Source organism: Tursiops truncatus, chromosome 4 (assembly GCF_011762595.2).
Source record: "Tursiops truncatus isolate mTurTru1 chromosome 4, mTurTru1.mat.Y, whole genome shotgun sequence".
Classification (NCBI taxonomy): Eukaryota; Metazoa; Chordata; class Mammalia; order Artiodactyla; family Delphinidae; genus Tursiops; species Tursiops truncatus.
In genome coordinates, this window is record NC_047037.1 from 35,099,631 (window position 1) to 35,126,239 (window position 26,609).

General features: G+C 39.2%; 1 protein-coding gene across 2 annotated transcripts in view; it reads right to left on the bottom strand.

Moving 5' to 3' along the window:
• Positions 1 to 584: 584 nt before the first annotated feature.
• Positions 585 to 26,609, bottom strand: part of PLCH1 (phospholipase C eta 1) — a 238,412-nt gene continuing 212,387 nt past the window's right edge. Inside the window, exons 16-23 of one of the 2 annotated variants that reach the window (XM_019946331.3) lie at positions 16,672 to 16,851; positions 16,473 to 16,580; positions 15,336 to 15,460; positions 11,001 to 11,085; positions 8,919 to 9,065; positions 8,600 to 8,679; positions 6,241 to 6,595; positions 585 to 3,799 (exon numbers count right to left, since the gene is read on the bottom strand). In XM_019946331.3, coding sequence (XP_019801890.2) covers positions 1,713 to 3,799; positions 6,241 to 6,595; positions 8,600 to 8,679; positions 8,919 to 9,065; positions 11,001 to 11,085; positions 15,336 to 15,460; positions 16,473 to 16,580; positions 16,672 to 16,851 — 3,167 coding nt within the window. In that variant the 3' untranslated portion in view covers positions 585 to 1,712. The remainder of the gene's footprint in view (positions 3,800 to 6,240; positions 6,596 to 8,599; positions 8,680 to 8,918; positions 9,066 to 11,000; positions 11,086 to 15,335; positions 15,461 to 16,472; positions 16,581 to 16,671; positions 16,852 to 26,609) is intronic. The other variant, XM_033855399.2, reaches the window with a different exon arrangement.

The window sequence follows — 26,609 nt, forward strand, 5'->3', positions numbered from 1 at the left end:
AACCCCCAAGATGATGAAATATCTCAGGTTCACTAAGGGATGGAAAATGGGTCCCTCTCCTTTCATTATTACACCCCTACCCCAACCAGCATCCCAGTGCTTGTCCAAAGAGAGGAAGACCCTCGGCACTGGGGAGAAGTTCAGGGTTGGGAACTGAGAGAAAGGGGAGTCTAACTGCTTTCCTCCCCACTCTCCCCACACACAACAAAGATTCAGGTGGCCTAATTTGCCAAATACAGCCTTTTGCCTGCATTGCCTGCATATCCTCCACCGCCCCCCCCCCCGCCCACCCCCCTGTCACACGCAGGATTTGGGAAGGATTTTTAAACTAGCAACATCATCACCAAATGCAAATAAACTCATTACATTGAATTTCTTCTCAAGTCACCTTACAAATATGGTCTTTAAAGCACAGTGAGAACACTCAAAGACATGAAACGCTGCTTAAAACTGTCCCTGTAGAAGTGATCTCTTCTGCTGCAAAGAGATGAAAAGGCAAATATTTCTGAGTGGTTCGGGTTCCCTACTCAACAGTCATCACATGAGCTTCAATTGCAAAAAAAAAAAAAAAGAAATTCACGAAGTGTTTAAAAATCTCCTTTAATTATATTTTCATGAACTCCAAGAACATCATCATTGCAATTAATGTTACAAAAAAGCAAAGAGGGACATCTGAACATGCAATAAAAAATTCACAGTGAAAATAATGTATGTTGGTACTAAAATATAGTTACTTGGCTCCCTGAAGGGAAAAGCTTTCTTCTAAATATCTATTCACTTGGGTTTTATCATGAGAAAATATTTTTTTTTCTGGAAAGCTTTGGGAAGTTTTCAACTTGTGCTACTGTTATTGTTAGCATCTGCTGGAAGTCCCTCATTCTGAAAGCCATTATTTGCAGTCTATAATTTAATCAGAAAATTCAAAAGTACAACAAATAGCTTGGCAACTGTGTTGTTACATACAAAGCCATTAGCAAAAATATGTAACAAAATTTATGTGAAACAAACAATTTTGTCCTTATATACAGAAGTTTGCTTTATTCCTCATACCCTCACAGCCTACTCAAAAATGAGAGGGTGTGGCAAAAAAAAAAAAAAAAAAGAGAGAGGGTGTGGAGGGAGCCGGTACCAATCTCCTTCGAACTCTCCTTCTGGGTGGGGTAGAGAAATCTTAAAAGGTAAGTTAACTATTTTAATCTTCTTTTAAATGAGTTACAAAAATGCATCTGGGCTTCTTAATAAAGAACAAAAACTAGGAAAAATGATAGTGGCTTTAAAATAAAGAATTCCTCCCTTTGTCCTTTGTAAAATCTCTTAACAGACAGTAAAAATGGCTACATTTGTGACTGTGATCTGAGGACAAAGAGTAAAGAGCATCTTGGTGAAACATACGGACGGTAGAAACCAAGCTGCTGAGAAGTTTCACATCTAGGGCATGCACATACATCATACCAATAGAGTTTATACCTCAGGGGAGAAAGATCAGAAAGGTACATGGGAAATGTCACCCGAAGCTATATACAAACGCATGAACAAGAACACATGGAGTCAAAGGGAGACGGTAATACAAGTTTAAAAATACATTTTAAAATCATCTCAAAGCCAAGGACCGTATTTACTGAAAACTCGGACATTCTACAGAATATCTTGTAAACAGTGAAAAATGCAGCTTATTTAAAATGTAAAAAAAAAAAAATGCAGCTTCATGTAATTCACAGTCTCAAAAGAAAATAAATTTCTGGTTTATCATCATTGCTCGGCTCGGTCTGCAAAACGGAATGATGTGAACAGAACTGGTCGGCATGCCCGGAGCGCAGGGCTGCGCACGCGCCCTCGGGGATGCCGCGGCCCTCCACGCCGCAGGCGCCCTTGGCGCTCCGCAAGTAGCCCGCGATGTACGAGCCGGTGGAGTGCCGGTTCCCCACGGGCGCCGGCGCGCAGGGTTTGCTTCGAAGAACCACTCCTCCCACAGGGCTGGGGTTCACACTTTTCTGCTTGTTGGCTTCCTGCTTTTCCTTGGCGCGACTGGCAATGTTGCGCACTCTGCTCTGACTTCTGGATGACAACTTTCTGACCAGTGCCCTGGGGAACTGATTGACATCTTGCTTGGAATACAGCACTTGGCAGCCGTCTTCCTGGTCAAAGGACACAAGCTTCCGCAGCTGTTCGGTCAGGGCATCTATAGGCTCTAACGACTTTGTTTTCACAGTTACGCTCTTCTTGTCTCTGATGCCCGTTGTAACAAAGCTCTTACTAATACACTGGTACTTGCTTTCAAAATTACAGGCGATGTCCTCTGATGTTAAGTCTCCCAGACTTTTGGATTTGCAAGGACTGGGCAGCTTCAGAGCAGGCAGAGGAGGGTGTGTGGACCGCTCGGGGGCAGGGTCATGCATGTCTTGAACGCTAGACAGGGGCCCAGGGGTCTGGTTCTTTTTTGCATCTGAATTTGAGAAACGGTTATGCATAAAACCAGCACCCTGATAGGCTAGACGAGAAATATTTTGATTTTTGACATCTTGAATACTACTGTTGAATATTTCAGAGACAGAAGAGTGGAGAGTCTCTTTACAGTAGCCATTTCTCAAGCCTCTTTGAAAATGTTCCACCACATCCTGACTGTATTTCAGTTTTAAAGGAGAAGCGAGGTGACTTGTGCCCTCTCTCCTATATCCATAGGTTGTTAAAGGCAGACTTTGTGAGTCTCCATCCATTTCCACGAGACTGCTCTCCCCAGAATTTAAACAGAGAGTGGGATCCACCATTACATCTTTCAGTGTCAAGTCAGTGGAAGTGGCAGGGCTGTGGTTCTTCAGTATTTCCCAGTCTTTTTTGTGGGTGGGACTTTTTAGTAACCAGCAGTGAGGATTATTAGAGGACAGAGGCAGATTGTTTTCCATGGCCCCTGTCTTGGTCTTCCCAGAAAGGTCATCATCTGCTTTAGTTTTAGAGACAGGAGTGCAGATAGATTCACAAACAGCTGCATGTGTTGAGCATTCAGAGTTCTCGTGCCCCAAGAATGCAGTCTGCTCAGGAGATGAGCACAGGAAGGATGACTTGGGTTTTCCACTGGAAAAGCCATGCTTGAAGGGCATTTTTAGGTCCATGGTAGGCAAGGGAGGATGGCCTGCTATCACACTGGGGCTCTGAAGATGAGACAAAACTGTGGGGTTAACCTGGTCGCTGGTCTCATCAAACTGGCCAATCAGTGCTGAGATGGAACTGCCAGGCTCATTCTCATTTGTCAAAGTGACATTATCAATAAGATGGGAAATTTCACTCTCCTGGAGAATTGCAGTGGAATGTAAGTCAGGTATGTCAGAACAGAGCGTAGAGACGTCTGACAAAGAAAAGGATGTTGCAGCTCTGCCCTTATCCCAATTACCTTCCAGCTTCTTAATCTCCAGATTGCTTTGAGAAAGGATGCTTCCTGACAATGCGCTTTTCCCTACCACGAAGCCCCCAGCATTCCCATTTTCCTTGGTTTTCACACCACATAGATCTTGTGTTAGGCTAACTGCAGGGTCACGAGCCAAATGCTGCCTTGGGGAGAGGGATTTGTTGGTACACTGGTGTTCCTGGTGATCACTTAACACATTTGATTTGGTTCTCCCACCCTTTGGACCTGGTAGCAACTGTTCTGTGATTGACAAGTTGGCGGTAGAAACAGCAGAGTCCCCGTGGCTGATGTCTTTGTGGAGGAGAGCACTGGAGGAAGCGGATAACTTTTTGTTGAAATTTGGAAAATGTTGGTCTTTTATACTTGCCTTCCCATCTCTTCTGTCATCCGTATCTTCTGCTGAATGAAACAAACAATATTTTAAGTGACAGGTATCACTTTATGTAGGACCTGCAAACACTCATGTTTGTCTTCAGACAGACAAATGGAAAATGTAAATCTGTTACATCGTGACAATATAATTATGGATTGCATAGATTTGCAACAAAGTGTCTGTGTGATGGATAAATGGTAAAATTTCACTGAAACTTCCCTTTGAATAGCTATTACATCAGCTAAGGATGTAATATTCATTGTAAAAAAAAATGTCAATGAGTTACCATACTTTTACAGTGAAGATTACCTTAAGTTGTTTCCTATTCAGATTTGTACTACACAGAAGCATGGCAATAGAAACAGAACAAGACAGCTCTGTTAAACAAAGTATTGTGGTACCTGTAAGCAAGATACTGTAAGCTTTCAAAGTTATACATGTGTTAGAAAAAAAAAAAACCCACACAAATCATTTTGAAAAACATTTTGTCAAAATACTGATTTTAACCAATTAATTTCTAAAACAAGTTGGAGGGTGCAATAGATGCATTAAAATATCAGTATCTGTTGACTTTAAAATGTAAAAATAAAGACTTGGTCACCAATTTTATATCATTGCTAATATCTAATTTTCCATTGATCCTATTTTTTGGTTTTAATACATAAATTTCATATTGCATTCTCCCCTAAAAGAGGCAGTAAGATATCAGGCACAGTAAGGAAAACTATAAAAATACACAATTCAAAGTAATTTGGGGTACCCCATCCTGTTTAGAATAGTGCTAAGACAATATTGATATTAGGTGTTCAAGTGTTCTTAATCACATTATTTTAATGGATTTTATGCTTTCAGTTATGAGAATCAAGAAAATATGTTTAACTTTTTATTAAATATTTTCCTAACTAAAAAAAATCATCATAAAAATTTGATAAACCCAAAAATTATAAGGAAAAAAATAAAGATTATATGATGTTACCACTCAGATAGCCACTGTAAGCTTTTGTAGAGGGATAGAATTATGTATACAATTTTTTATTCTGAATTTTTTCCACTTAATTTTTCTTCTACATGATAACTTGAATCATTGCATGGTTATGTACTGCTCCATATTTATAAGTTTTATACTTAAGTATTATTAAATATATTATGCTATATATATATGAATAACTTATATAAATTTCCTGTTTTTTAAAGGAAGGAAAGAAACATAACTGTTGCTTTCTAACTCACCTTAATGGTAGTAACATCTGAATTGTGGCATTACAGGATTAATTATTACTAATTTCTTTTGCTTTATTTTCCCCCCAAAATGGAGTTATTTATATTTACATGTAGTTTACTTTCCCCCAAAATGGAGTTTTGGAATAAATTTTAAAGCATATATTTCATCTCTTCTCTGATACTGCTCTTAGCAAAATTTCAAACTTGTTAACTGCCTTTTTCTCCTTCAAATAAACCATTCAAAAATTGGCTTGTCTCCCTACAATATCTTACAATGAAAATCAAAACAAGCAAAGTGGTGTTTGTGAGAAAATAGATCATTGAAATTAGATTGCATGATGAAAGACTTTTGCTAAAAGAAACAGGTATCACATTCTCCTGTCTGAAGTGATTTTGATTTAATTAAAACATTTGTTGCAGAGACCTCACATGGACACAGTTTGGGTGCTTAAATTATCTAAAATAGGGTGGGGGAAGAGTCACAGACACAAGGCAAGAGCTCTTTGGTACACTGTAAAGCAGATATCACTCTTTATCACGTTCTTGATATGAGTGAAGCATTATGCTCAAATTAGGGGAAAAGGTGGGTAATGCCTGCTTCCTATGCCTGAGGACTCTATGAATGGACAGGAGCTGCAGACATGCTGCTTCCTTCCCTGCCAACATCCAGGGGTCAGGGAAACGAGGCCACAGGAAAACAGCTAATAAGCTACCTCTTGTGGAAGCAAAGATTTCTCAAGTGAAGAAGGTGGATTACTTTTAACATCTGGCTTTTCCTCTTTCTCCATAAACATTTCCAATTGTAGAAAACATGTTATATGGTGGGAAAGAAATATAACTAAATTCAACCTCGGAAAAGTCCATTTAATTCTATTCCTCCTCAGAAAACCAGTAAATATTGTGCCCACTTAGAAAACCATGATCTCTGCTAATATTTTGCAGGTTTCATCTCCCTCTGTTGTGCCTCATAGACCCGTAGGCTCCATTCCATCACATCTGACCCCTCACTGTCAATTTCAGATGTCAATGTTATTTTGAGGCTTTAGGTGACTAGGAGATAGCTCTTTTACCACCCACTCTCCAAAGTTTAAAATATGGTCTAAAAGGTAACACTGTAATGTACTGTAATGATTTATTTTTCAGTTTTTTACTTTGACTACAAAATGTCAGCCATGTAATAATGGTAATTAGGGACGAAAATGGGCCTTAAAGGGGTGTATTCTTAGAGAAACTTAAAGCATCTTACCCAGAGAGTTTTCTTTTCCTTCTGTGTCTTTTGCAGTTTCGGATATAGGCAGCGACAGAGCCCCCAGAAGACTTCTGTCAACAGGCATAGAGACGGGGCGTGCTTGCAAACTCCGTGTGGTCCTTCTCAGGACCCCACCTTGTCCTCTTGCAGCCTCAGACACAGAATCCTTTACCTCTACCATTTCTTGGAAGCCCATTTTGCTCTTTTTTCTGCCTTTGGCTGGAGCACTGGCTGTGCGTCGCAGAATCCTATCTCCAATCGATCGCTTCCGAACATAATGGGAACTGTTTTCTGAAGAGCTGTGCCTGGGATTCTTATTGAACAGCCCCTTCAGACCTTGGAGCTGTCTGTTCTGAAGACACAAAAGGACCAAGCACAAGTTAAGCAAATACCACTGTGTCAACTGCTTGCCTTTTAAATGACAGCTCCATGGAAAATGGATACAAAACGAAATCTCACAGCCACTGAAGAATATTCAAACCAAGAAAACAGCAGCTCACAGCATGTTTGCACAACGTCATGCACTTTTTATCAACCCGACTTCGGGAGGAAGGCAGCCTCCCATTTTCACAACCAAGCTTTCCCACAAGTTTTCTGCCCGAAGATGACAAGGTGGTAGGAAGAGTTTCCACAGTGAAAAGACTGTAATGAACTTGAGCCACCTTAAAGCAACGGATGCATGTTTTAAAGTGGTAAGCAGGAAGATGGAGCGATGTGAGCGAGCATGCCGCCGTGACCACTGAAAGAGAAACGCTCCAGCAAAACCAAGCACCATGCTGAGAAACTACCTTTGTAGCTCCTAGAAAGTGCAATATAGTGTAACTGGGGTTGAGTATTAAAGGGCTCCACTGCAAGGGGGAAAAAAGCACAACAAAACACATTTTGGGCTCATTCAAGAAGGCTGCACAAGGAAAAACAGAAGGAGATAGAACACATATGCTCTATAAACCCTTCTCCCACTTTGAATTTTTAGTCACAAGTTCATTCATTGCTCAGTTCACCACCATCATGCTGTGGTTTATGCATATCAACCCAAACACCCCTTGAAAGTAATTAATGACTTACACATGGACATTTATTTAAGGAAAGAGAACACAAGTCCTACCGAACACCTTCTTGGCTCAAGTTTTTAACAAACTGATTTTTATTATTTCCCTCAAGCATGTTAAGTGCTAGAGATGCTGCTTTTGTTCACCTGGGATTCCTAGAAATTCAAGAATCATTTTTCGATCATTTACATTTGTGTATGTTTAGGCCAGAGGAGAGAGCCCAACAAGCACAAATAGAAACCCAGGACTAAACACAGAAAGTCGTAAAACTTTATCACTCTTAGAAATTAGGATCCTTAGCACCTCACCCCTCCCAACTGATGGATGTGAGAATAAACACATACCTCCTATTTCAGGCCAAATTGGTCCACTACCTGCTAGTTGGATTATAGTCTCTAATAATATTAATATTCGCCAACATTTTTGAGCATTTACTATGTGCCAGGCAGCTTTTTAAAAATAAAGTATTTGTTTATGAAGTAGGTACTATTTTTACCCCACATGTACAAATAAGGAAACGGAAGCACAGAGAATGTATATACCTCTGGAGGAGGAGCTCCAGGCAATGCAGACCTTCTGATAAAGAGCACTGGACATTCCCGGGCCCTGGTCAATGCTACAGTCCCTCCAAATCACATCTAGTCCTGAAAACTGATTCCAGTGGCCAAGTCCCCAATTACTTGGCATTACCAGAGGACAGCCTACTGATTTGTAAATCTCAAGTGAGCTCTGCAATGAAGAAACTGGCATCAGCAAAGAGCTAGAATACACTTTTATGGTCTCTTCCTTTTAAGTCCTGTGGGTGGCTTTTAATTCATTCATGATTTTCAGGTTTCCAGTTGAATACAATGGCACTGAATGAATGCATCCTGCCTAGAACTGGCTGGGATCATAGCCCAGTTAGTACAGGTAATTCAAACATCTGAGACTACATTTCCCACTGCAGTCAGCTGGGTCTTTTTAAGGATTATAATAAAATTCAAATATGTAAGTCTATCCTTCCTGTTTTAGTCAAACAAATGATTGCCCTAGAGAGTAATAGTTTTCTCAATTCTTTTAAGCCCAGAGAGGGCCCCTAGGTGGAGGGAAGGAGTACACACCCCTAAAAAGAGGAAGGAGCGCACACGGATGGAGACCTGTGGGCAGGAGAGCACACAGAGCACAGTGTGGGCTGGGCTTCACTAGAGTTTTCTGTTAAAAAAACAGCTTGTCAAGATACACGTTCCCTTTTATGAAATGAATTAGAAAACTTTATTAAGGACCATATTACTGTTGCATGTGGCTTTAAGCCCTGTGATCTTTCTTACCTTTCCATAGATTTCATTGATTGTTATGTGGACAAAAATGGATGCTTCTGTCAGTCCTTCCAGATAGACATGCCGGTAGCCTGATAAAAGTAGAGAAAGTAGTTTCCTTTGAGTTGAACTTGTGTTTGGCTTTCCCACGGGTGCAACAGAATTAAATACCTGACTTTACTATAGTTCTTTATGTTAACACTCACATTATCATATAACACATATTTTATATATCATATATGCCATGTATCATGTATGTCACATATCATATATTAAATCTTCCAAAGAAAAGGAATGGTCAGTCTAGAGAGAAAAGGCCAGCCAGACTTACCAGGCACTAAGCTGCTAAAGGTGACAGTTCTTTGCCCAACAAAATCTCGTCCAATCGGATCGTGATCCCACACAAGGAACCGAACCAAAGCTATTTCTGGCATGTGTACTGTAAATGTGAGGGTTTCTTCCCACACAGGGTTAAATCCTCAGAGAAACAGGAAAAGACAAATTAGAAAAGCAAAGGAGTTGGCTAAAAATGATTTAGCAGCAACATCTGCAAAGCAGACAGTGAAAATTGCTTGCCATGGTTATTAAACTCGTGAAGACAACTGAGCCACCCCGGGATGCCTTAGTGAAATAAAGCCTTGGAATTTACCCCATTGCTAGAAAATAATTGGTAAGAAATTGCCTGTAAATTATTACATCAATTCTAATAATCTTTGATGCCACATTGCATTCTAGAGAAAGCTCTTTTAGACAATATCTAGAATGTTTCAATAAGCTCAAAAAGTATCTACAGTAGCGATCTAAGAATAATGTTTTAGCAAAAGCAATAAAGAATGACTCCTCTCCTCCACCCCCATCCCACCCCAGTAGAATGATGCTTCTCACCCAGCAAAGATTCTGCTGCTGTAAGCATCACCAGCAAGCATTTTGTAAGGTTTCAATGCTATGGTACATATACCATCCTATTTAATTCTTATGGTAATCCTCTAAGGGTGGCAGGGCAGAGGTTTTTTTCTAATTAAGAAAAAATATATATTACTGACTTTCAAAAATATATAACACTTAAAAATTACACAAGTAACCCATGCTCACTTTTCAACATAGGAAATATAATGCTCATTTTATAGTTGAGAAAACTGATGTTCAGAGAAAATAACATGCCTAACATCATGCAACTAGTGACAGAGCCAAAGGAGACAAGGCACTGCTGATTTCCAGTGGCTTCTCATGAAGCAAGACCTTAATACATGAAAGATGACATATTTTCATAGCTACTGAAAATAAATAGAAAGGCATATAATTCAACTCAAATTCTAAAAGGCAAAACCACGTTTATTTCTTGGTAAAATTCTCTCAGATAAAATAATTAAACTGATAAAAATTCAAGCACTCTGTAAGTTTGTTTTTCTTTTCTAAAAATGAAAATTCATGTTATTAAATGTATGCATTCAAAAGGCATCAGCCACTTAACCCTAATGCCTTAGCTAATGAAATAATTATGGACTGAAAATCATTGAGATGTCCCTCCTGAACAAGAGAAGGGATACTTTTTGTTGACTTAGTGATGACATCTCAATTATTTCTGAGACCAAAAATAATATATTGAGCATTGGTAGGAAAATGCAGTATGGGAAGTTTGCTTATTTTAAGCATGTTATTTCCTAAATAACAGGTTTGTGCTACTCTTGAACCCTCAAATTCCTTTCCTTAAACTCCTCTTAAGGTCTCTCTAGGAACCTCTAACTTCCCAAGCATTTTGAGGATTGGGGTTTAGATTTTTTACAGTATTAAGGACTAGAGATTGAGAAAAACAGGCATGCAATAATGTTTGTCATATGTATGAATAAATACAACCTTAGAAGATTACTAAGAAAAAGACATGAGGCTTGAGTAAAGAAAGTTTTCTTTACATGATGGCCAAAACAGAAGAAGAACGCTGCCCACGCACCACAAGTACATATTCAAGAAGTAAACTTGCCAGAGCACGCTGCACTTGCCTTTACAGTTGTACATGCTCCAGAAAAAAATGAGAAATCATTGGGACGTGGGCTTCACAAATGAGAACTTTGAAGCAACTCATGTCATGAAAACAATATAAAAATATAACGAGTCATTTTCCTACATGAAGTTTTAACCCAGATCTTTAAAATATCATTCATTTCACTAGAAAAAAACATTTGCTTCAAAAGCAGAAGTCTTGAGAGCCTAGATTACAACATCCATCAAAATATACCATGCATCAATACCATATTTACTTAGTTTTATGTGTTGAAAAATCTTAACAAAACTCAGATGGCAGTTACAGATTTTAGAAATTTGTTTCTCTTCCATGTAGACAAATTCTCTTTTTCAGTGCAAACTCTATTTCTAGAGCATCCTTATTAAAAGTGAACAGAGATTATTATAATCTTACCATTGTCATCTACCACACGAGTCTGATCTTTACAACAATCTACTGGCAATCCGATAATTTCAACTTCTACAAAAGGATCAATGATCTATATAGATAAAGAAAGTATTACTACAACTGATAAATTTCTACACATGTTAATTTAAGAATATTGGCCAAAATATCACATATCAACAGCAACCCATTTATTTAGGTGCTTACTAAGAAAGAGAAATTGTACCAGATTCAACAGAGTCAACAATGAAGCAGGAATAAAAAAAAGATTACATTGTTATTTGCCAATATCTACTAATGCTACAAAAACTTAACCCAATGAACCTTCAACTCCAGTTGAAGATATATACCCAACAGAAATGAGAGTGTCTATCTATGCAGAAATGCTCAGAGCAGGTGAATTCATAATAGTCACACATTGGAAGCAACCTCAATGTCCATTATGAGTAAGATGGATAAACTGCAGAATATTCATCTAATGAATACTACACAGCAATGAAAAAATAACAAAGTTGTGCTACACAGCCATAATGTGGAACAAGCCAGACACGAAAGAGTGTATACCGTCAGAGTCCATTTACATAAAGTTTGAGCACAGACTAAATTAATCTGTTTTGACAGGGACTGGTATTTGATGGGGGGAGGGGAGGGCTGGGAGTAGATATTGACTGGGAGGGTGGACGGAAGCCTTCTGGGGGTTCTGGATATGTTCTACCTTGATCTGCTTACACAATAATTAATCAAGTTATCCACATTTGATTGGTGCACTTTAAGGTAGTTAAATCAATTGTGTACTATGATGTAAATTTAGAAGTATTTAAAAATAAAAAGATGAAAAGGTAATCAAAAGAAAAAGATGAGTGTTTAGTTCCCCTCTTCCTCACCTTTACCTCCCCCATATCCCCTGCCCTCTGGGAGAGGGATCCTCCTTTGTTTGTCATCTGTAAGCTCTCCTTTGTAGTGCCAGTACTGGATAAGTAGCAAAGAAGGAATAAAATCCTAAGGAACCCAGAAAGGAGAGAATTATGAAGTCTGGGAAAACATATTTTTAGGAGCTTGGAGACTAAGGAGAATACAGTTTTGGAGGGAGCTTCATGGAATATGAGCTAGAGGTATGATAGAAAAACATTTTGAGACAGTTAGGTGGATAGACACGCTTTTTGTTCACTAAATAAATCACAGCTAAAGTTTACTAGTTTTCCATTAATTCTTTGATGCTAAAAGTTTTTCCTTAGAATAGAACACTGTGGTAAAACTGTACCATTGGGAGTCCTGGATTTGGGGACAGCTAATAAATATGACTAAGGAAAATAAAATTCCTTAATTTTAAGGAATTTAAGAGGATTAATTTAAGTCTAAATTAAGGAATTTAAGAAGCCACAGGCTTGAAGAACAACTTCTTGCTTCGACACTTGGTTCCTGTGCTGGACTTTGGCAAGTCGTGTAACTGTCTGTGCTTCAGTTTCCTCATCTGTAAACCTAAGATAACAGTGTACACTTCATCATGCTGTAATCCACGTGACATGCTGGGAGAATGGAACTTGATAGTGGTAGCAAGATTAGGGAGAGATTTGGGAGGTAGAATGTCCAAGAGATGCTAACTGAGTAGATGTGGAGAGCAAAGAAAAGGTGAAAATTAAAGATGACAATCAATTTTCTGATTAGGAGCAAGAAAAATTATTATTTCATTCTCAGAGATATGAACAATGTGAGAGATCACAGGTTGAGAATTCAGGGGGACTAGAGGGGGGAGAAACTATATTTTCATTAGCCTCTGACTAAAGCACAAATAGTAGAGTATTAGTACTGTAATTTTGTGCCTGGCAGAAATCACAGATGTTTTCAAGTCACAGCATAGTTGCTGCAGAAATCTCCGTGTATCACCCATACTTGTCACAATTTCAAAATTCTAATAGTTATTCAACCCCCTTCTAGAACCTGCTATTTATTGCATACATATTTGTATGTCACAGTTTGTTTTTAATATACTGATAAGTGAATTTCAATATGATTTGTCCTGTGTACCTTTATCTATTTTATTTTACGCAAACACATTATTCTGAGAAGGGGTCCAAAGGCCTCATCAGATGCCAATGGGTTCTATGGCTCAAAAAAGAGTTAAAATCTCCTGACAGAGAACCTCATAAACCACAATAAGGAGGTTGGATTTTATTTTAATTATAAAAGAAGATAATCCTCATACATTTAAATGATTACTCTAACCCCAAAGACTATGTATTACAAAGATAAAGAAATACCGATGCAGTGAAAAACACCTGGAAGAAACCTCCTTATCCAAGTAACATTATCAATCCTGGGATAAACTGACATAATATGGCCCCGGATATGATACACTGAGAAGGATACACATTGCCCATGTAGTATTCCTGCCAAATATGTTTAGTCTGATTCTAATCATGAACAATCAGGTAATCCCAACCGAAGGACTCTCTGGACACAGCTGGCTTGGACATTTTTAAAAATATCAATATAATGAAAACAAAAGCTGGAGAAATGTTTTATATTTTAAAAGACCAAAGAGAAATGACAACTATAAGCAATGTGTGACTCTTAATTGGATTCTGAATCTAAAAAGAAAAAAAGAAGATGTAAGAACAATTTGGGGACAATGGGGGAAAATTGAATATAGATTTTATATTAGGTAACATTCTTGTACCAACAAACTATTGGGTATAAGATAGGCTCAAGGATGTATTGTACAACGTGGGAAATACAGCCAATATTTTGTAATAACTGTAAATGGAAAGTAACCTGTAAAAATTGTATAAAATTTTTTTAAATAAAATTTTAAAAAATGAATAAAGTTCTGATGGTCTAAAAAAATAAAATAAAATAGAAAAAAATATACTATTGTACTGATATTAAATGTCATGGGTGTAACGACTGTATTGTGGCTATACAGGAGGGGTCATGATGTTAACTTACTCTCAAATGACTCTCCAAAGAAAAGAAAATGCATATATATATACACACATATATATAATTAAATTTTGTTATATTTGCTTTATTTCTCCCTTTCATGTGGATAAGTATATATGTATGTGTATATGTATATTTATGCACACATTTACACATGAAAGGAAGATAAAGCAAAAGTAACAAAATTTAATGAGTTAATTGGTGAATCTAGGTGCTGGAGATCCTGTGTTCATTTTATTCTTATTGCAACTTTCCTGAGGTTTGAAATATTTCAAAATAAAAAGTTTGGGGGAAAATATAGGAAGTGAGTCTTCCTTTTTGCAGACAATAAAGAAAAATGGAAAGAAGAGGAAGTAAGGATAAACTTTCTGATACTACCAAAATAACTATTCTTGCTGCTGAGAGAACAGAAATGGAAGCAGGGAGGCCAGTGAGCTGGGAGGCTACTGCAGCAGAACTGCCAAGAGATGATAGTGGCTTGGATTAGGCTGAAGGCAATGCAGATGAAAGACATGGTCCCATCTGAAGCTCCTACTTTCTGAGAAGGAGGACATGGCGCCATCTACTGGAGAAAGTGATGAGAATAAATGTTTGAGGAGAGACGAGGTTGAAAATAGCCACTGTGGAGAATAGGATAGAGGACTGATCAGGTGGAGTTGGGATGGCAGTGCAGCACTACGTGTGGGTCAGTGGAGATTTGAGACAGAGTTGATGGTGGGACCACTGCAGAGCTGCATGGTTTCACCATCGACATTCAAGATCCAGAAAGGATAGTTTAACAGGTGGGAGTGGCAAAGAGCCTGAAGTGATGGACCACTCCTGAGAGGAGGGACATGAACAGAGGAGGGGCTGACAGGTAGGGAGAAAATGGAGGCCAAGGAGGCCAAGAGCAGGTGGAATGGGAATAACGGAATGAAAGCTCTGGAAAGAGCGGAGGCTGTGGTCAGAGAGGGAGACATTTTAAAATCACGCAACAGAAATGCATCAAGGCAAGAGCCAGTCTGTGGCCAGGGAGCAGGTGGCTGATGTGCAGCAGAGATGAGGGTCACAGTGGATGAGAAAGGCGGATGGAAGGTTAAGATGTTCTCCTAGGCAATGTGTCTATTAATAACAAAACTGCTCCTTGCATCTCAGTTTAGCATTGCCCGTGTCAGTCTTGAATCATGAATTGAACTGTATTGCACTCGTGCCTCCAAAATAGATGATGCACTGCACTCCAGAAAGAATTGCGTGTGCTTTGCCAATAAGTCAGTTAATATCTGATGAGCTGAGGTCAGTGCTCATTTACACACACACACACACACACACACACACACACACACACAGCCCTTAAGACATTTCAGATGAAATGTAAACACAATAAAATAAATCACATAATTAACTACTTGGTCGTATACAGCTTACCTCGCCTCGGTCTCCAAACATGGAATCTGGAGGTTTGGGGAGTTGTTGTCCACTAATTACTTTCAGGATGAACTGCTTCTTAGGGTTGGCAGGAAGTGGATCACCAGAGAAAGGGTTGAAAGTACCTAAGCCAGGTAAAGCTGAGGTTAAAAATCTAGGTTTGGTAGCATGGAAACCTAGATACCCACATACCCCCACATACCTTAAGCTTGTAGAACAAAGAAACAATAAATGCTGGATTACTATAATGTTTCTTAAAGCAAAGAAATTATCACCTAACTATCAGCGTGGCTTTTGCCTGAAGGCAATGCCAGCTGGCATTTCCATAGCTGTGTTTTTTTGTTAGAATCTATGCTCCCAAAGGCCAGAAGAATGGACCAATTTAAAACAAGTGTCTGCGATGCAATTATCAACCAAGGCAGGGGGTAAGAGGAACATTTTATTTGAATGTCCATAGTATAGAGAAGGGGAGCAGCTGTCAGATTCACATAATTTTCTATCCTAAACTATTGCAGGTATAGAGTGAATATAATAAACAGAAAGAAGACCTGAAATTAAGTAAACAGCACAGCAAGAAAACACGCAAAGCACAAAATTCTGAAGACACATCTGTCAACAGTTTTGTACCTGAACTGTTAAAAATCCAACTTGGAAAATTTAAAAAGAATTTTGATGAGCAGAACCAAAAGGAAGTGTTTTTGATATAACATTGCATTACCTTTTGTTGTTGTTGTTGTTAGCACTGTTTTGTAATTGGAATAAACTGACTAAAAGGGCTTGATAAAATTGTTTCAGGTGTTATTACAATTTTGCCAGCAGGTCTCAGACTCATACTCCCTTAGAGAGTTTCTGAAAGCATTCAGTTTACAAATAATGCCTAGTGAATATAACGCTGGACCACCGGATTTCAGGTGACAATCCATGCTATTATCCATGTCCCTGTTTAAGTGTATACCATCACAAGGAACATTGTAAACATCATGCTATCCAAATATTAAACAGTTGTGACAAGAGTTCTTTATTTACATTTCAATACCGAATTTACCTCTTTTTTAAAAATCATGTTGCAAAACAGAGGCATCACACTTTCCACAGAGCTCCTTCAATAGAGGCTATGACTATGAAATTAACACACACCTTTGCACATCTGCTGGGGTTTGAGGACATAGCCGCAATTGCCATTTGTCTTGAATTTGGCTCGATTTAACTGCATCATTCGCCCTTCAGACTGGTAGTTCAATGCCACTGTGCAAGTTCAAAGTTTAAGAGAATTAGGCAAGACATCAGCATAGAGTGAAGACACACGGAGAACCGCTCCTCCCCGAGGCATACACACCTAGCTGGCAACCTGCGTTCCAGTAGGGCAGAGGGTTGAAATTACTGGAATCGATGCGGTAGGCAGAGGGATAAATCCTCGTGAGCTGCTTCTGATTATAAGTCATGAACTGCTCAGATTTCTGCTGAACCACCTGATGTGCTCTTGTTTCACTGAATGATAACACATTTCCTGTGGTTCCTACAAGTTTTTAACAAAGAAAACAGAAATGTGAGAACTGCTGCAAAGAAAACACCACTCATAAAAGATCTTATAATGCTGTCCGTTTACACCCATAATAAAAGGCAGAGCAAAAGAGTGAATTCAACCAGAGCAGGCACAGCTCCTAAGTAAGAAAGGTCTAATAAAGTTCCACTCTCGGGACTCTTTTGCCATTTCAGATCAGAGCTGTGCATCTTGCTCAGATAACTGCCTGTTTCTGGATCCCATATTCTCCCAAGAATTCAATCATCTCACTACTTCATGTCTATCTGACTAGTATGAAGAGGACAGAGAGGAAAATTATGTTCTAGGCGCATGATTCAAGCAGAATAGCTTTGCCAGAGATCAAGACACCTATGGATAAATAAAACTATCTTTGTAACTCATTCCTGATAAAAGGGAGACATTCGTTGAAGGCATTCATCTAAAAAGCATACATATGAAACACATTAAGTGACAGCTTTCAGAGTCGAAGAAAATAAAGGGAAAAGACCAATTCCAAAGCAGGAAAATTGGGTTTTAAAGTTACTTTGAATAGAATTATGAAACCAGTCAAAACCTATTTGGGAGAAAGGAATCATAATGGAAAAAGAATTCAAAAGAACATCATAAAGAAATAAAAGTTTCAGAAACAAGAACAGCCATCCCCCTAGCCAGATTTATAAATAATGGAAAAGTAAAGGGAGGTAAAAAACAGGAAGCCTATCATCAGAAAGGGTTAATCCAGGACCGACGAAGCTACAAGTTAGGGGGTCATGATGGAGTAAACCTCCAATTATTTAATATCTTACCCTTTTCTCCCAGTACTACCTTTTGTACCACATCTAAAATGCTCCCACTACTCCCACTCCTTCACCAAACATCCATACCCCACCCCCCAAATGACCACCCCATGTCATCTGGTACCTGTTGGAATAGACCAGCCTAGATAAAGATCCAAACGTGCCCAGAGTCTCATTCTCATTCCAAGGTGTGCTCTGAACCCAGACTGAGGGACATGGCCCATGAAACAAAGGAGGTGAATTATAATCTTACTGAGCCTGAATGGTATCCTGACTCTGCACGTTTATTCATGCACACAGTCTCCCAGGGCCCTTGCTGTCCTTAGGGTTGTACAGCCTTAGTTATTAAACACTGGCCAAATGACTAGCAACTACACTCTACAACATGGAACAGTCATAAACACAAGTGGAAGGCAAAGAAATTAGAGAATTACAGTGCTTAATCTGATGATTTCCCTCAAATAGACTCTTTCCTTATCACATATATCAATATCTTACTGACATAACTTAGCATAGTTTACATATCTCAAGCATACTAAAAATGACCATATTTGTAGATTTTGATGAGGAATACTTTGAACAGGGTAAGAGAAAATATAGTCTTTTTGACAAACCACATTCAGGTAGAGTAGCACTAAAATTAGTACCACTATTTTCTCTGTCTCTCTACATAAATTATGCACACCACATTATCAATAAGATAACCTTGCTAATTAGGTACATGTCAATTAGTATATTAATAGAGTTGAGCTGCTTTGCATTAGGATGAGCCATGCATTCATTATCTATTTCTTATTTTGTGGCTAACACACACACACACAAAAGACAAAAACAGATAAAGTTCAAGAACTAAACAGTCCTCAATATTATTTTCCATTAAGCTAATAGGATGATGATTATCTAAGGCATGTAGTAGAAATATTTCTATGAACCAAATATACCTTTAACTCCATTAAAATACTTCCTGAGTTTATTTTCTAGCTGTGGGCAGATATTATAAGAATGTGATGTTTAGGTACCACCTCACACTGGTCAGACAGTCATCTCAAAAAGTCTACAAATAATAAACGCTGGAGAGGGTATGGAGAAAAGGAAACCCTCCTACAAGGTTGGTGGGAATGTAAATTGGTGCAGCCACTATGGAGAACAGTATGGAGGTTCCTTAAAAAACTAAAAATAGAGCTACTATATGATCCTGCAATCCCACTCCTGGGCACATATCCAGAAAAGATGAAAGCTCTAATTCGAAAAGATACACACCCCCCAACGTTCACTGCAGCACTATTTACAATAGCCAAAACATGGAAGCAACCTAAATGCCCATTAGAGGGATGGATAAAGAAGATGTGATACATATATACAATGGAATATTACTTAACCATAAAAAAGAATGAAATAATGCCATTTGCAGCAACATGGATGGACCTGGAGATTATCATACTAGCTAAGTCAGACAGAGAAAGACAAATATCATATGCTATCACTTACATGGGATCTAAAATATGACACAAATGAACTTATTTACAAAACAGAAATAGACTCACAGACATAGAAAACAAGCCTATGGTTACAAAAGAGGAAAGGGGAGGGATAAATTAGGAGTTTGGGATTAATATATACACACTACTATATATAAAATAAAGAACAAGGTCCTACTGTGTAGCACAGGGAACTAAATTCAATACCTTGTAATAACTTATAATGGAAAAGAATCTGGAAAAAAAAAAGAATGTGATGTTCACTTTCTGAGAATCCTATAGGGTCTCATGTTCTCACATGTGAAATTAATTTTTTTTAATAACTGTCACCATCTAAAGAAAGAATCAACACCAAAGGGAAGAAAATCTGCAGATAGAAAAAGATACACTTGTGGAATGGGGGGGAATAAAGATCTGAGGAAAGAATCCTGGAGGTTGTAAGGACATAAGACTCAGCACAGGCAGTCAACAAAAACAAAGATTGAGAGGGGGAAGATGGCGGAAGAGTAAGACGCGGAGATCACCCTCCTCCCCACAGATACATCAGAAATACATCTACACGTGGAACAACTACTACAGAACACCTACTGAACTCTGGCAGAAGACCTCAGACCTCCCAAAAGGCAAGAAACTCCCCACGTACCTGGGTAGGGCAAAAGAAAAAAAGAATAAACAGAGACAAAAGGATAGGGACGGGACCTGCACCAGTGGGAGGGAGCTGTGAAGGAGGAAAGGTTTTCACATAGCAGAAGCCCCTTCGCGGGCGGAGACTGTGGGTGGCAGAGGGGGGAAGCTTCACAGCCACGGAGGAGAGCACAGCAACAGGGGTGCGGAGGGCAAAGCGGTAAGATTCCCGCACAGAGGATCAGAGCCGACCAGCACTCACCAGCCCGAGAGGCTTGTCTGCTCACCCGCCAGAGCAGGCAGGGCTGGGAGCTGAGGCTCGGGCTTCGGGCTGTCGGAGCGCGCAGGGAGAGGACTGGGGTTGGTGGCGTGAACACAGCCTGAAGGGGTTAGGGCACCACGGCTAGCCGGGAATGAGTCCGGGAAAAAGTCTGGACCTGCCGAAGAGGCAACAGACTTTTTCTTCCCTCTTTGTTATCTGGTGCACGAGGAGAGGGGTTTAAGAGCGCTGCTTAAAGGAGCTCCAGAGATGGGCGCGAGCCGTGGCTAAAAGCGCGGACCCCAGAGACAGGCAGGAGACGCTAAGGCTGCTGCTACCGCCACCAAGAAGCCCGTGCGCGAGCACAGGTCACTCTCCACACCTCCCTTCCGGGGAGCCTGTGCAGCCCGCCACTGCCAGGGTCCCAGGATCCGGGAACAACTTCCCCTGGAGAACGCACGCACGGCGCGCCTCAGGCTGGTGCAACATCACACTGGCCTCTGCCGCTGCAAGCCCGCCCCGCACTCCGTGCCCCTCCCGCCCGCCCGGCCTGAGTGAGCCGGAGCCTCCGAATCAGCGGCTCCTTTAACCCCGTCCTGTCTGAACGAAGAAGAGACGCCTTCCGGGGACCCACACGCAGAGGCGGGGCCAAATCCAAAACTGAAACCCGGGAGCTGTGCGAACAAAGAAGAGAAAGGGAAATCTCTCCCAGCAGCCTCAGGAGCAGCGGATTAAATCTTCACAATCAACTTGATGTACCCTGCATCTGTGGAATACCTGAATAGACAACGAATCATCCCAAATTGAGGAGGTGGACTTTGAGAGCAAGATTGATTATTTTTTTCCCCTTTTCCTCTTTTTGTGAGTGTGTATGTGTATGCTTCTGTGTGAGATTTTGTCTGTATAGCTTTGCTTTCATCATTTGTCCTAGGGATGCATCCGTCCGTTTTTTTGTTTGTTTTAATACTTAAACAAATTGTTTTTCCTAAATTATTTTTTATTTTAATAACTTTATTTTACCTTATTTTATTTTCTTTTATCCTCTTTCTTTCTTTCTACTTTTTCTCACTTTTATTCTGAGCTGTGTGGATGAAAGTCTCTGGGTGCTGCTGCCAGGAGTCAATGCTGTGCCTCTGACATGGGAGAGCCAACTTCAGGACACTGGTCAACAAGAGACCTCCCAGCTCCACGTAATATCAAACAGTGAAAATCTCCCAGAGATCTCAATCTCAACACCAACACCCAGCTGCACTCAACGACCAGCAAGCTACAGTGCTAGACACCCTATGCCAAACAACTAGCAAGACAGGAATACAACCCCACCCATTAGCAGAGAGGCTGCCTAAAATCATAATGAGTCCACAGACACCCCAAAACACACCACCAGACATGGACCTGCCCACCAGAAACACAAGATCCAGCCTCATCCACCAGAACACAGGCACTAGTCCCCTCCCCCAGGAAGCCTACACAACCCACTGAACCAACTTTAGCCACAGGGGACAGACACCAAAAATAACGGAAACTATAAACCTGCAGCCTGCAAAAAGGAGACCCCAAACACAGTAAGATAAGCAAAATGAGAAGACAGAAAAACACACAGCAGATGAAGGAGCAAGATAAAAACCCACCAGACCTAACAAATGAAGAGGAAATAGGCAGTCTACCTGAAAAAGAATTCAGAATAATGATAGTAAAGATGATCCAAAATCTTGGAAATAGAATAGAGAAAATGCAAAAAACATTTAACAAGGACCTAGAAGAACTAAAGATGAAACAAGCAACAATGAACAACACAATAAATGAAATTAAAAATACTCTAGATGGGATCAATAGCAGAAAAACTGATGTAGAAGAACGGATAAGTGACCTGGAAGATAAAATAGTGGAAATAACTACTGCAGAGCAGAATAAAGAGAAAAGAATGAAAAGAACTGAGGACAGTCTCAGACACCGCTGGGACAACATTAAATGCACCAACATTCGAATTAGAGGGGTTCCAGAAGAAGAAGAGAAAAAGAAAGGGACTGAGAAAATATTTCAAGAGATTATAGTTGAAAACTTCCCTAATATGGGAAAGGAAAAAGTTAATCAAGTACAGGAAGCACAGAGAATCCCATACAGGATAAATCCAAGGAGAAACACGCCAAAACATATGAATCAAACTGTCAAAAATTAAATACAAAGAAAACATATTAAAAGCAGCAAGGGAAAAACAACAAATAACACACAAGGGAATCCCCATGAGGTTAACAGCTGATTTTTCAGCAAAAACTCTGCAAGCCAGAAGGGACTGGCAGGACATATTTAAAGTGATGAAGGAGAAAAATGAACAACCAAGACTACTCTACCCAGCAAGGATCTCATTCAGATTTGATGGAGAAATTAAAACCTTTAAAGACAAGCAAAAGCTGAGAGAGTTCAGCACCACCAAACCAGCTTTACAACAAATGCTAAAGGATATTCTCTAGGCAAGAAACACAAGAGAAGGAAAAGACCTACAATAACAAACGAAAAACAATTAAGAAAATGGGAATAGGAACATACATATCAATAATTACCTTAAATGTAAATGGATTAAATGCTCCCACCAAAAGGCACAGATTGGCTGGATGGATACAAAAACAAGACCCATATATATGCTGTCTACAAGAGACTCACTTCAGACCTAGAGACACATACAAACTGAAAGTGAGGGGATGGAAAAAGATATTCCATGCAAATGGAAACCAAAAGAAAGCTGGAGTAGCAATTCTCATATCAGACAAAGTAGACTTTAAAATGACTATTAGAAGAGACAAATAAGGACACTACATAATGATCAAGGGATCGATCCAAGAAGAAGATATAACAATTGTAAATATTTATGCACCCAACATAGGACACCTCAATACATAAGGCAAATGCTAACAGCCATAAAAGGAGAAATCGACAGTAACGCATTCATAGTAGGGGACTTTAACACCCCACTTTCACCAATGGACAGCTCATCCAAAATGAAAATAAATAAGGAAACAAAAGCTTTAAATGATACATTAAACAAGATGGACTTAATTGATATTTATAGGACATTCCCTCCAAAAACAACAGAATACACATTTTTCTCAAGTGCTCATGGAACATTCTCCAGGATAGATCATATCTTGGGTCACAAATCAAGCCTTGGTAAATTTAAGAGAATTGAAATTGTATCAAGTATCTTTTTCTTTTCCGAGCACAACGCTATGAGACTACATATCAATTACAGGAAAAGATCTGTAAAAAATACAAACACATGGAGTCTAAAAAATACATGACTTAATAACAAAGTGATCACTGAAGAAATCAAAGAGGAAACCAAAAAATACCTAGAAACAAATGACAATGTAGACACGATGACCCAAAACCTATGGGATGCAGCAAAAGCAGTTCTAAGAGGGAAGTTTATAGCAATACAATCCTACCTTAAGAAACAGGAAACATCTCGAATAAACAACCTAAACTTGCACCTAAAGCAATTAGAGAAAGAAGAACAAAAAAAACCCAAAGTTAGCAGAAGGAAAGACATCATAAAGATCAGATCAGAAATAAATGAAAAAGAAATGAAGGAAATTATAACAAAGATAAATAAAACTAAAAGGTGGTTCTTTAAGAAGATAAACAAAATAGATACACTGTTAGGCAGACTCATCAAGAAAAAAAGGGAGAAGACTCAAATCAATAGAATTAGAAATGAAAAAGTCACATATTAATCAAACTGTCAACATACACTGCAGAAATACAAAAGATCATGAGAGATTACCACAAGCAACTCTATGCCAATAAAATGGACAACCTGGAAGAAATGGACAAACTCTTAGGAATGCACAACTTGCCAAGACTGAATCAGGAAGAAATAGAAAATATAAACAGACCAATCACAAGCACTGAAATTGAGACTGTGATTAAAAATCTTCCAACAAACAAAAGCCCAGGACCAGATGGCTTCACAGGCGAATTCTATCAAACATTTAGAGAAGAGCTAACACCTATCCTTCTCAAACTCTTCTAATATATAGCAGAGGGAGGAACACTCCCAAACTCATTCTACGAGGCCACCATCACCCTGATACCAAAACCAGACAAGGATGTCACAAAGAAAGAAAACTACAGGCCAATATCACTGATGAACAGAGAGGCAAAAATCCTCAACAAATACTAGCAAACAGAATCCAACAGCACATTAAAAGGATCATACACCATGATCAAGTGGGGTTTATTCCAGGAATGCAAGGATTCTTCAATATACGCAAATCAATCAATGTGATAAACCATATTAACAAATTGAAGGAGAAAAACCATATGATCGTCTCAATAGATGCAGAGAAAGCTTTCGACAAAATTCAACACCCATTTATGATAAAAAACCCTCCAGAAAGTAAACATAGAGGGAACTTTCCTCAACATAATAAAGGCCATATATGACAAACCCACAGCCAACATCATCCTCAATGGTGAAAAACTGAAAGTATTTCCACTACGATCAGGAGCAAGACAAGGTGGCCCACTCTTACCACTCTTATTCAACATAGTTTTGGAGTTTTAGCCACAGCAGTCAGAGAAAAAAAGGAAATAAAAGGAATCCAAATCAGAAAAGAAGAAGTAAAGCTGTCACTGTTTGCAGATGACATGATACTATACATAGAGAATCCTAAAGATGCTACCAGAAAACTACTAGAGCTAGTCAATGAATTTGGTAAAGTAGCAGGATACAAAATTAATGCACAGAAATCTCTGGCATTCCTATACACTAATGATGAAAAATCTCAAAGTGAAATTAAGAAAACACTCCCATTTACCATTGCAACAAAAAGAATAAAATATCTAGGAATAAACCTACCTAAGGAGACAAAAGACCTGTATGCAGAAAATTATAAGACACTGATGAAAGAAATTAAAGATGATACAAACAGATGGAGAGATATACCATGTTCTTGGATTGGAAGAATCAATATTGTGAAAATGACTCTACTACCCAAAGCAATCTACAGATTCAATGCAATCCCTATCAAACTACCACTGGCATTTTTCACAGAACTAGAACAAAAAATTTCACAATTTGTATGGAAACACAAAAGACCCCGAATAGCCAAAGCAATCTTGAGAACGAAAAACGGAGCTGGAGGAATCAGGCTCCCTGACTTCAGACTATACTACAAAGCTACAGTAATCAAGACAGTATGGTACTGGCACAAAAACAGAAAGATAGATCAATGGAACAGGATAGAAAGGCCAGAGATAAACCCACACACATATGACCACCTTATCTTTGGTAAAGGAGGCAGGAATGTACAGTGGATAAAGGACAGCCTCTTCAATAAGTGGTGCTGGGAAAACTGGACAGGTACATGTAAAAGTATGAGATTTGATCACTCCCTAACACCATACACAAAAATAGGCTAAAAATGGATTCAAGACCTAAATGTAAGGCCAGAAACCATCAAACTCTTAGAGGAAAACACAGGCAGAACACTCTATGACATAAATCACAGCAAGATCCTTTTTGACCCAACTCCTAGAGAAATGGAAATAAAAACAAAAATATACAAATGGGACCTAATGAAACTTCAAAGCTTTTGCACAGCAAAGGAAACCATAAACAAGACCAAAAGACAACCCTCAGAATGGGAGAAAATATTTGCAAATGAAGCAACTGACAAAGGATTAATCTCCAAAATTTACAAGCAGCTCATGCAGCTCAATAACAAAAAAACAAACAACCCAATCCAAAAATGGGCAGAAGACCTAAATAGACATTCCTCCAAAGAAGATATACAGAGTGCCAACAAACACATGAAAGAATGCTCAACATCATTAATCATTAGAGAAATGCAAATCAAAACTACAGTGAGATATCATCTCACACCGGTCAGAATGGCCATCATCAAAAAATCTAGACACAATAAATGCTGGAGAGAGTGTGTAGAAAAGGGAACACTCTTGCACTGCTGGTTGGAATGTGAATTGGTACAGCCACTATGGAGAACAGTATGGAGCTTCCTTAAAGAACTACAAATAGGGCTTCCCTGGTGGCACAGTGGTTGAGAGTCCGCCTGCCGATGCAGGGGACACGGGTTCATGCCCCGGTCTGGGAAGATCCCACATGCTGCGGAGCGGCTAGGCCCGTGAGCCATGGCTGCTGGGCCTGTGCGTCTGGAGCCTGTGCTCCACAACAGGAGAGGCCACAACAGTGAGAGGCCCGTGTACCGCAAAAAAAAAAAAAACAAAAAAACTACAAATAGAACTACCATATGACCCAGCAATCCCACTACTGGGCATATACCGTGAGAAAACCAAAATTCAAAAAGAGTCATGTACCAAAATGTTCATTGCAGCTCTATTTACAATAGCCCGGTGATGGAAACAACCTAAGTGCCCATCATCGGATGAATGGATAAAGAAGATGTGGCACATATATACAATGGAATATTACTCAGCCATAAAAAGAAACGAAATTGAGCTATTTGTAGTGAGGTGGATGGGCCTAGAGTCTGTCATACAGAGTGAAGTAAGTCAGAAAGAGAAAGACAAATACTGTATGGTAACACATATATATGGAATTTAAGAAAAACAAAA